The sequence below is a fragment of the Manihot esculenta genome, chromosome 9 (genome assembly GCF_001659605.2).
Source record: "Manihot esculenta cultivar AM560-2 chromosome 9, M.esculenta_v8, whole genome shotgun sequence".
Taxonomy (NCBI): domain Eukaryota; kingdom Viridiplantae; phylum Streptophyta; class Magnoliopsida; order Malpighiales; family Euphorbiaceae; genus Manihot; species Manihot esculenta.
Window position 1 is genome coordinate 5,294,145 of NC_035169.2, and position 12,526 is coordinate 5,306,670.

General features: G+C 27.1%; 1 protein-coding gene across 4 annotated transcripts; it reads left to right on the top strand.

The window, feature by feature from the left end:
- Positions 1 to 5,536: 5,536 nt before the first annotated feature.
- LOC110622556 (putative disease resistance protein RGA1) lies at positions 5,537 to 8,853 on the top strand. 4 transcript variants are annotated; one of them, XM_021767109.2, is made up of 3 exons: positions 5,537 to 8,006; positions 8,431 to 8,497; positions 8,592 to 8,853. In XM_021767109.2, the coding sequence occupies exons 1-2, from the start codon at positions 5,579 to 5,581 to the stop codon at positions 8,457 to 8,459; spliced, it is 2,457 nt and encodes an 818-aa protein (XP_021622801.2). In that variant the 5' UTR covers positions 5,537 to 5,578; the 3' UTR covers positions 8,460 to 8,497; positions 8,592 to 8,853. The 4 variants fall into 4 exon arrangements, with proteins under 4 accessions (XP_021622801.2, XP_021622802.2, XP_021622799.2 ...); XM_021767110.2 differs by having other exon boundaries at positions 8,595 to 8,853; XM_021767107.2 differs by having other exon boundaries at positions 5,538 to 8,006; positions 8,428 to 8,497.
- Positions 8,854 to 12,526: the final 3,673 nt, after the last annotated feature.

Below are 12,526 nucleotides of genomic sequence, written 5' to 3' on the forward strand. Positions count from 1 at the left end.
ATTTGCAGGTACATGGATTTTTAATTGACACCCAATTGGTATATTTTGATGCACAAGGGTAACTTTCAATTACCCATTTAAGCTGCTAATTTTTTTTAATTCAACATATGAACTTGTATGATTAAATAAATATTATTTGACTTATATTTTCATCTACTTTGATGGCTTGACATTGATGAGATCTGGTATTATGTTGCAATAATAGAAGCTATATCACTATCAGTTGTTGATGATGGTGTGCATATCCCTTAAGAGGCACATTAGTTATATGAAAGGACGCTCTTATATCACCTAGGGGCACTTTTATATTGTCTAGGGATACTCTTACGTTGCCTAGGGGCACTTTTACGTTACTTAGAACCACTCTTATATCGCCTAAATAGACAATTAATTACCTAAAAGAGAGCTCTTATATTGCCTAGGGCGCTCTTACGTTACCTAAGTGAGCAATTGATTGCTTAAAATGATGCTCTTATGTTGTCTAAGGGAGCAACATGGTGCTTGAATTTAAAGAGAGTCTTTCAATAAGTGGAGTATACTATCACTTTAGAGTTGTGCCTCTTTTATAGATGACATAACGTGCTAAAACTCATCTACAAAATAATTCTTGTACAATATATAAAATTATAAAAAATGAATTTATATGAGATGAATCATAATGATATATGGTCCTAAAGTTAATGCAGAGTCAAAATATCAAAGTGAAAAATAATTATTGCTTATTGTTGATTGTTAAATAAAATATATGAGAATACCGTCCTGCAATAAGATAACTTGTAGTTTTTCTTTCTCTTTTTTTTTTTTTTTTTTATTTACAATGAAAGACTCTTTTTAAACCATTAACATAATTGCAGAACTCGTAACTTCATATTTAATAAGGGACTTGAGGAATATTTAAAAGTAATAATATATGTCATTTAGCGATGATAAAATTTTGTCACTGATTTAAAAGTCCAATTTAAAAGTCCAACTTAAAAGTCCAACAAAGCTAAATTAAATTAAATTAAATTTAATTCAAATAGCTCACAAATTGTTTAATTCATTTACACTCCTAATTTTTAGTGTCATCTTTTCGAATATCGCCTATACATTTATAATATCATACGAATTTTAAAGATTAAAATTTTGATATTTCTCAAATTAAAACTATGAGGGTCTTGTGGATTCAAAATTATGAATCTCTTATAGTTCATACTTCATGTTAGCCTAATCAAAATTAATAATCTTAATTAATAATAAAGAGATAATACACATATTTTAATTTTTGAGAGACTCGTATTTTATATATTATCATTAATGAAAATAATTTATTTGATAATTATTTTTTACTCTATATATAGCATTTAAATATCTAAAGAGACACTCCATGAAAATAAAATGAGACTTAATCTGATTAATCAACATCAAGTTGTGATGTGGAGAGCCAAGTCAATTATATAGCCGTGGCAGGCAATGATTAAATTTTTTTATAAGTTTTATATTTTTATAGTGAATTTGCTTCAACGTTTCCATCCACTCCTTCCAACTCTCGCCCTCTCTTTAGACGGATGAGGAGCCAAAGGGTGAGGACAAGACCGCTCTAATCACACTGCTTCCATCCTTTTCTTCCACCTAATATGATTGAAAACTTCTATTCCCACTGCTTTAAATATTAGTTAATCACCTCTCAACAATAGACACTATTAAGTTTTCATGGACATTTCTAGAAAAATAAATTATAAAAAGTTTTTGCAAATTTTTTCAATATTCTTAAATGTGAATTATATTACATGGGTATATGAGAGTTTAAACGAGGATGAGAGCTATCCTCATCGTTTAACACGGCCGTGAAATTACAGTCCTATATTAAATATTGATTCATGTTTCATAACTATATGCACAAACACATGAATTGGATAACGAGGAAAATAATTTTTGAATAAATTGTTTCAATATATGGGTAAAATTAAGAAAAAAAAACCCATAAAATAGAAATTATTTTCTAATTTCACATACACGTGTAAAAAATGAATAGAGAATTGAGAGTCAACATGAAAGGAGCTAAGGCAAATAAATGTAGAACCTAAAAGAAGGCATACGGCGGCCTAACCCGATGAATTGAGTGACATGTGATTGGACAAATAATGAAAGGATAGACCAAAGGCAATGAAAAAGATAAACACGGCATTAACATCAAAGCATCTACGTCCCCACAGCACCCAACTATCACATGCACAGACAATTTCACACAGCTTACACTTTGTCTGCTTAGCTATGGCCGATGGATCCATCTACTACTACTATTTTCATTATTATTAGTGGAAGTTTTCATAAATCTTTTAGCTTTCTTTCTTTCTTTCTTTTATTTTTTGTGTCGGTGGAATTTTAGCCTGCTACGTATTATCTGTTTTCTTTTCTTGTTTCTGCTTTGCCTTTTAATTTATCCAGTATCTCTCAGTATTTTGTTTTCAGTTTACATATTATTTTCAGTAAAATTTTATTAAAATTTTTATATATAAATTTGTTAATATATTTTATTTTTTAAATTAAAATTAAATAATAAAAATAATTTATTTTATTATGAAATATTTTTTAAAAAAATATTTTTAAATATAAAATATTTTCTAAGTATGAATTATTGTTTAAAAAAAGTGGATCCCTTAACTGCCAATAAAAATAATTTTAAATTAATTTACAAATTGTGGTGTTTTGTTTTAATTTTTTTTTACTATAAAATTGAGTTTTTCTTGTTTGATTTACACTCCTAATTTTAATCCATTATCCAATTTTTATATTATAATTAATATGCTATATGCAGGGTGTTTAGAAATTTGAAAAGATGACACTCACCATTTTCTCCGTATAACTAATTGATCCACTTATATCGATGAATAGTCCATGACCATCTATGGCACCATGACAATTTTGAAAGTTCTGCGCTCATTCTAGTATTGCTCCCATTTTCCCTTGTTTCCTCAGTGATGAAAATAGGTCTTTCTCTCTTTTACTTAAAATTGGACATCATATCTTTATATTTATTTGCCGCTTTTGATTTCCAAGCTTAGCAATTCCAATCCTAGCATTGACCTCCTGAGCGTCAGAATGACCTTATGGATGATTGGAGCTTATAGATTTATTTGTCTTCAAAAAACTGTAATTTTAAATCAACAGATAAATTTGAGAATTTAATTTTAAAAATATAAATTGGAGCTTATAGATTTATTTGTCTTCAAAAAACTGTAATTTTAAATCAACATATAAATTTGAGAATTTAATTTTAAAAATATAAAAATTAATATGTTAATTATACTAAAATTTAAAAAATAAAATATAATTTATATAATATAAAATAATTTACCTACATTGGTAAGGGTTCATCAATGTTCAAGTATTTATTGAAAATATTTTAAATATTTAAAATATTTATTTTTTTATTAATCTATTAATTAATAAAATTATAGATGGAAGGACTTCTCATTTGAATTAATTTATTAATTAATAAAATTATAAATGGAAGGATTTCTCTTTTGAACAGATTAATTATTGATGTATTTAAATATTTGATTTTAAAATTATAAAAATTAATTCATTAATTATATTAAAATTTAAAAATTAAAAAATAATTTATTTTTCATTTAAACATCCAAATTTTTATTTTTAATTATTAATTTATTTTACCCATGCAAAACTTTTCGACAGTAATATTTAACTTATTTTAAAAATAATTATTAAAGGACTTAAAACTTACCGATGACTTTTTATTTATATTTTTATTTAAATATATATTTTATATTTTATATTTAATTTGATATATTATTTTAAAAATTAATTATATTATAATAAATTTAAAAGCTAATATTTTATTATTTAAAATTAAAAATATAACTGTAATAGTAATTAAATATAAAATTTTAACATTTTATATCTAATAAATCTGAAAAAATAATATTGCTTCTTGGCTCTTATTTTTCATTTTTAATTTACCAGTTTTCTGCTTTAACAAATTCAATATTGCAAAGCTTATATTATTTGATATTTTTATTGCATAAATCTTTGAGTTTTTAGTTAGAGCAGTAAAGAAACCAAACTATTTGTGAGTTATTGGAGACTCAACTCGATAAAAACTCGATCGAATTCGATTCGATTTTTAAACGAGATTAATTCGAGCTTAATTTTTAGACTCGTTTATTAAACGAGTCAAATTTCAATTTCATAATATTCGACTCGTTAAGATTCGTGAGATGACTCGTTAAGAAATTCGTGAATGGGCTTATCAAGAGGCTCATGAATGGACTCGTTAAGAGACTCGTGAACGGACTTGTTAAGAGACTAATGAATAGCCTCGTTAGGAAATTCGTCAAGCAGACTCATTAAAATACTCGTCGAGCAGACTCATTAAGATGCTCGTCGAATAGACTCGTTAAAATACTCGACTCGATTCGATTACATCCCGCAGTTTAATCTATTTACCATATATATATTATTAATTTTTATATTTTTATCATTTAATTATATAACTATATTATTAATTTACAGTTTAATCTATTTACCATATATATATTATTAATTTTTATATTTTTATCATTTAATTATATAATTATATTATTAATTTATATTTTTATTTTTTTATTTACCGTATATATTATTAATTTTTATATTTTTATCACTTAATTATATAACTATTTTTTTAAACTATTAAATTTTTTAATAAATTATTATTATTATTATTATTATTATTATTATTATTATTATTATATTATATTATGTTTATATGTATATTTGTATAATTATTTTTCTACTTAATATTATTCGTTTAATTTTATAAATTTATATATTTATTATATACATTTTAATTAATTTTTTTATATAATATAAAAATTTAAATAAATAATTATTAAAATTAATATTATACCATTAATTTTATATTAAATATATTTTATATAATTAATTAAAATTTTATAATTAATATTTAAATAATAAATATTATTTGATGTTATAAATAAATAAATAAATATTTAAATATTAAAACTTAAATAATAAAAAAAAATTAAAATATTAAAATCTAAATAATAAAAAAAATTAATCATTTATTGTGTATACGAACATAACTCAAAATATTTAAAAAACCACTTTTCATTAACTACAAACAACAAACCTACTTTCATAAAATCACTACACCTTATTTTAAATATAAAGTATTAAAAATTATTATTGAAATAATATCTTTTATCCCACATCAAAAATTTATAGAAATGAAAAATAAAATTTTTTTATTTTATTTTTTATTATATTTTAAATTATAAATTTGATTACAGTATACTTTAATTAAATTATATTTAATTTTATTAAAATCTTTTTGATCTTTTAATTTAAAATTTTAATATTTAAAAATTTTAATTAGAAACATGAACTTATATGAGATGTAAGGAGAGAGAAATAATATGTTAATTGAATTAACTTAAAAACTTGCAATAACATGTTAGAGGGAGTTGAATGATATTTAAATTAAAGTTGAGTGATTAAATTAAAATTATGATAAAGTTGAACAAGTCCACTCATTTCATCATTTATCTTTTTCCTATCCAAACGCAACAGGTCAATGGCCGAATCTTTTCTCTTCAGCATTGCAGAAAGTGTTCTTGGGAAGTTGGGCTCTCTTGCTCTGGAAGAATTCTTCTTGGCATGGGGACTTGAAAGCGATCTTGAGAAGATTAAGGAGAGCTTGAAAGTCATCAAAGCTGTGCTTTTGGATGCAGAGCAGCAGTTGTCGCTGAATCCACGGATAGAGATTTGGCTGGAGAATCTCAAACAAGTCCTATATGATGCAGAAGATGTGGTGGATGAGTTTAAATGTGAAGCTTTGCGAAGGAAAGTGGTCAAGTCTGGGAACACCACTCGAAAGGTATGCCGATTCTTTTCTAGGTCTAATCCACTTGCGTTCCGATTTAGAATGGGACATAAACTCAAGCAGATTAGAGAGAGGGTAGATGAAATCGCAGCTCTTAAGTCCAAGTTTGGTCTTACTGAGCGAATTTTTGATAGGCCTGTCATTCATAGGGAGAGGGAGATGACCCACTCCTTTGTAGATGCTTCTAATGTCATTGGGAGAGATCAAGCTAGAGATAACATTGTTGAAATGTTGCAACATGTTGATGGTGAAAATGTCTCCATTGTTCCAATTGTTGGAATTGGAGGTCTTGGGAAGACCACACTTGCTAAATTGGTGTATAATGATCAAAGGGTAGCTACTCTTTTTGAGTTGAAATTATGGGTCTGTGTTTCAGATGTCTTTGAATTAGATAAGGTGATTATTAAAATTCTTAAGTCTGCATCTCCTGATAAGCAATATTTGGATATGGGTATAGACGAGCTGCAAAGATCCTTGCGAGAGGCTTTGAATGGAAGGAAATATTTACTCATCCTAGATGATGTGTGGAGTGAGGACCCTAGAAAATGGCTTGAACTGAAAACTTTGTTAATGGGAGGTGCTAATGGAAGTAAAATTGTAGTCACCACTCGTAGCAATCGTGTTGCTGAAATCATGGGCACAGTCTCTCCCCAAAATTTGAGTCTTCTTCCACATCGAGATTGTTTGTCATTGTTCTTTAAATGTGCATTTAAAGAATATGAAGTAAAACAAAATCCAAATTTGACAACAATTGGGGAAGAAATAGTGAGAAAATGCAAAGGAGTTCCGCTAGCAGTCATAACTTTAGGGTCGTTGCTTTACTCTGTAACTGATGAACGTCAGTGGGAATTTATAAGAGATAGTGAGATATGGGAATTAAAGCAGAAGGAAAATGATATTTTGCCTGCTTTAAGATTGAGCTATGAACACTTGCCATCTTACTTAAAAAGATGCTTTGCATATTGTTCAATTTTTCCCAAGGATTATCAATTGGACGATATTGAATTGGTTTATTTGTGGATGGCAAATGGACTTGTTCAATCTTCCAATGAGAATCAAGAGTTAGAAGATGTTGGCTTTCGCTACTTTAAAGAGTTGTGTTCTAGGTGTTTCTTCCAAGATTTTTCTGAATATTATGGTAATGTTAAGTGTAAAATGCATGATTTAATACATGATCTAGCATTATCCATTACACAAAATGAATGCTCAATGTTTCTCGACAGCACTCAACAGATTGCCAAGAGTGTTCGACATGTATCTTTTCCCCATCCTGAATCACTTCCGAAAGATGTTCCTAAATCCTTACAAAACTTGGAAAGCATGCGGACCATTTGCTTTTTAAATGAAAGAAGAGAGAGAATAAGAAGTGAAATGTTCATTAAGACATGTTGCTCAAAATTTCAGTACTTGAGAGTCTTGGATTTGACTCGTTCAAGCTTTGAGGAGCTGCCAGCAAGTATAGGCAATTTCAAGCATTTGAAATATCTTAGTTTATGGATGAACTTTAACATCAAAAGACTCCCTAATTCAATATGTAAGTTACAAAGCTTGCAGACTCTAATTCTCTATCGATGTTGGAATCTTCGAGAGTTGCCCAAAGATATAAGGTATATGATTAACCTCAGATTTCTTTGGATAACTACGCCTCAAATGTATTTTCCAACGGGTGGAATAGGTTGCTTGAATTCTCTTCGATTTCTTTTCATCACTGAATGTTCCCATCTGGAATATTTGTTTGAAGACATGCAAGGTCTCAAAAACCTTCGAAAACTGGCCGTCTTGGATTGTGAAAGTTTGATCTCTTTGCCGCAAAGTATAAAATGCATAACAACATTAGATACTCTTTGTATTGATGGTTGTGAAAACCTGGAATTGAGAATGGAGGAAGGAGAAGAAACGCAATTCAGCCTCCAAAGATTAGAGTTAAGACGGTTGCCAAAAATTTTGGACTTTCCAGAATGGCTTATTCGAGGATCTACCAATAGTTTAAAAGTGTTGGAAGTTGAACAATGCAACAGCCTCAGAGAATTGCCAAATTGCCTACAGAACATGGCGTCACATCCAGAGATTCGAATCATAGATTGTCCGAAGCTAAACAATAATCCTTTACAAAAAGCAGGTGAGAGTTAATATATAAAACTATGATTCAAAATATCTTCTAACTGTTTGTGTTATACTTTATTTTTAATCCAAGTGGATAAGTACTCTGTTTCCTTAAGTTCAAAAAGTGTTTTTAAATTCACTCTCACGAATGATTTAATTTATAAAATCTGCCACTTTTTTTTATTTTATTTTTGTTACGGAAGCTTCATTAATTCACTTTTTCTTTTTTTTTATTTAGAATATTTGATTGTATTATAAATATAGTCAACTAATGTTATAATTTAGATTATCTTGAAAAAAAAATTTAAGGGTAATGTTATAATTTTTTCATATAGTAATTTAAATTATGTTTTTTTTTTCCAAGGAAAAATGATTATCCTAATTAGTTATTATCTGCACTTATGGTAATTTGATATTTCTCTTATATCTCTGGTCAGAAGAGGCTGGTTCAAGCACATCCCTGAGTTGAGCATTTGAGCTTCCATTTTGAAATTAGAACATTTACTGGTGAGGCTTCCTCTAAAATATTTAAAAATTCAATCAGCATAAATATTTATATTTGTATATATGCATTGATATATTGCAACTTCTTTTTTTTTAGCAGGTGGTAGAAAAAGAAGTTTCAGCGTGCATGGCTTCTACTTATATTCATTGAATGATTTGTTGTCTGAATCTATATTGTCATCTCTTAGAACTCTGTATTTTCTTTTAATTGTAAAAGATTGTTGGGATGATTGTTTAAGGATTGATCTAAGATTCCCAAATATTATAGCATTATTGTTGTATTTACGTATGGATTTAGAGGTTGAGCTTTGCTCCCTCAAATTATATATTATTGTATGTTGCACTTGATTGTGGATTTCTATATACAGTTGCTTTATCAATTGGTAAATTAGACGTCGAAGTTTTTGACGTCTAACTGGTGAGTCCGCCTCATGCACCGGAGAAAGTTTTTGACGTCATCCCAGTCACCAATAGTGAAGGCAAGTCCGACGTCCTGTGCTGCTCTGCTTCTTTTCGCTAGCATCACAAATTGATCCTCTCTTCAGTTCTATGCTTGGTTTCTTAATTCGGGTTATGGAGGTGATTTTGCTTTTATTACCATTCTGCCACGAACCTGCAAGGTAGGAGAAAATACCAAATGGATTGTCTCCGCAATCTCTTCAATATTTAAATCAATATATGTGATAAGTAAATTATGGGATTGACTGTTAGAGAGAATAACGAAAATGATTATGGAGGTTGTCAGCTCCATATATAATATATATTAAATAGAGTTTTGATATGATATTAAATCCAAGATAAAATAGGATATGAAATCCTTTCATATAAATATAATATTATGATATGGGTAATGTCCTATTATGATTAGGATTTTATCACTTTATTAAGAGTTATAGAGTATCTGAATAATTGATGTGATTTGAATTATTGAGATTCGTATTTAATATATTTTAACATTAATTTAATCAGTAGTCCCTCCTACAATGATTGAATCTTTAGGTTTGATACTAGATTATTCCTGTAACAAACTTGTCGCCTTACAAAAATTTGGTAATAAATCACTTTGGTGATTGCATTAACTTTTCTCTTGACAAACTTGTCGTCTTGTGTTTTAACCTTGGAGGGCTTAGTTTCTTTGCTACTTGTTTAATCCAGATGAGAGGACTAAAGTTACCAATATATAACTAAAATATAAGTGTTTCAACATATAAACTTATATGATTAAAACTTAGCCTGGTGGAAAGTGCATCCTGTAACCTTGAAAGGTCTAAGGTTCGACTCCCCCAACCCCCTATTTCAAAAAAAAAAAAAAACTTATATGATTAAATAAATATTATCTGACTGAAATGGCGCAATTGATTGCCTGAAATGGCGTTCTTACGCCACCCTTCCTAAGGGCGATCTTATGTCGTCTAAGTAGGCAATTGATTATTTGAAAGAGCGTTCTTATGTCGCATAGGGACGCTCTTATGCTACCTAAGTGGGCAATTGATTGTCTGAAATGACTCTCGTACATTGTCTAAGGGAGTAATAGGTTGCTTGAATTTAAAGAAGAGTCTTTCAATACATAGAGCGTATTATCACTTTAGATTGTACTTATAAACTACTAAAACTCATCTGCAAAATAATTCTTGGACAATATATAAAATTATAAAAATTGAATTTGCATGAGATGAATCATAATGATATGTGGTCTTAAGGTTAACATAGAGTCAAAATATCAAAGTGAAAAGTAATTATTATTATTTATTACTGGTTGTTAAGCAAGATATATGAGATTACCGTCTTGCAATAAAATAACTTATAGCTTTTCTTTCTCTTTTTTTTTTACACAAATGAAAGACTCTATCTAAGCCATTAATATAATGACAGATCTTGTAAACTTCATACTTAAATTAGGACTTGAGGAATACTTAAAAGTAACAATGCATGTCATTTAGCAATGATAAAATTTCATCACTAATTTAGTAATTCTATCACAAAGTCTGTTGCTATAGTAGCGATAAACACAAATTCGATCGCAAAAGATATCAAACACATAATTAATTTCATTGCAAACCTCTCACATTAACTTTTTGTGACGGAACATAATCTTTTAGCAACACAAATTATTTGTCGTAGGAATTTAAATTTCTAATTGTTTGATCACAATTTCCTTTAAATAATAATAGAAAAAAGTGTGAGAGAAATACATAACTTTTTGTATCATTTCTCATATATGGCGCCTATGATATTATTCACATTATAATTCTTCGGATATGAACCTACAAAATAATAGAAAACAAGCAATCTCTCCAATAATTAAATTAGTATATGTGATGAGTAAATTATAGAATTGACCGTTGAAAATAATAACATAGCTGATTATGGAGTTGTCACTTCTTATATTATCTATATTAGATAAAGTTTGGATATGATATAAAATTTTAAATAAAATAAGATATGAGATTTTATCAAATAAAAATAATATTATGATATGAATAATATTTTATTATGATTATAATTCTACTATTTTATTAAAAATTATAAAATATATAAATAATTGATATGATTTAAATTATTAAAATCAAATTTAATATATTTTAATATTAATCTAATGAATAATAGTCGGCAGAAATGTATAGTCATTTGAGATATAATGGTTCTTTTATATTGTTTAGTTCTATAACTTTTAACTTTATATGTTGTTTACTTCTTGTAATTTTAATTATATATATTATTTATTAATTTTCGTAAATTTAAAAAGAATTATATATAATATTTTTTAGTTATTATAATTTTAAATAATAATTTAATAATAAAATATTTAACCATATCTTACTGTTGGATATATCAGCAATAAGAGAAAATCGATGGAGAGCAGAATTATCTACTGCCATCAATCATTATTTAAAAAAAATTTAAAAAAAATGGTACCTGCTAGTGTAACTATTGAAAATTTTTTTTCTTAATTTGTTAAAAAAACTACATTTGATAAATATTTTTAATTCCCACCCTTAAAAAAAAAAAACTTTTAGCCTTTCCCTTCTTTGCAATTGTGTCTTTAGGACAACCAATTATATCCATTAAAGGCAGGATAATTTTTTTATTTGCTTTAGTGTATAAAAAAAATTAAATTTATATAAATAATTAAATTATTTTGTATATTAAAATAATTAATAAATTTAATATTATAATCTAATTATTTATATTTATCTTGCTATTTTTATATATTTTCGATATGAAATTTTCATTATTTTCACTCAAATTTAATAAAAAAATAAATTAAAATTATGTACTTGAAATACAATTACCTCAAAATTTCATCGCAACTCTTCCTCTTTATTTTTTTTTATAAGCTGAACTTTATTAAATAAATATAAAAGGAATGAAATAAGAAAAAACTCCAAACTCCCAAATACAACTCCATAATCTGGCAGCTCCTATGAAGATTAACCCAATAGTTAAAGGAGCAAAGACGTCCTACCCAAAAAATAAGAAACAATAGACAATGGAAAGAAAACAAAAGAAGATCCAATACTGAATTTTTACAATCCAAAAAGCAACACAGAAACAACAACAAAAAAATTAAGGATACTGCAATGCACTCCAAGCAGGGCCAAAAAGGAATCAGCAACTATAATTGAAGCACATGCATCAAGCATAATTCCCAACAGCATTTTTTTTTATGTGGATAAGTCTACTCTTAATTTTTTTTTTTAAATAATATATATATATATATATATATATACCCGTATCAAATAATAATGAATTCAGGTTAGATCGATTTAAAATATAAATAAAAAATAAGAAGGTAATAAATCTGAATTCGACTGTAATCATCCGCATCAGTTCGGATCAAATAATTTTTTTCAAAATTTCACATTTTAAGTTTTCGTGCAACTGTACTATACTTTTTATATGGATAGTTTTTTTTCAGACTTATTAACTACGCATAATTTTTCTAACATAGATAGTTTAAATAGTAATTATAATAATCTGAATTAAATTAATCTAAATAACTTTTAAATTTATTTTTCAATTGGATCAAAA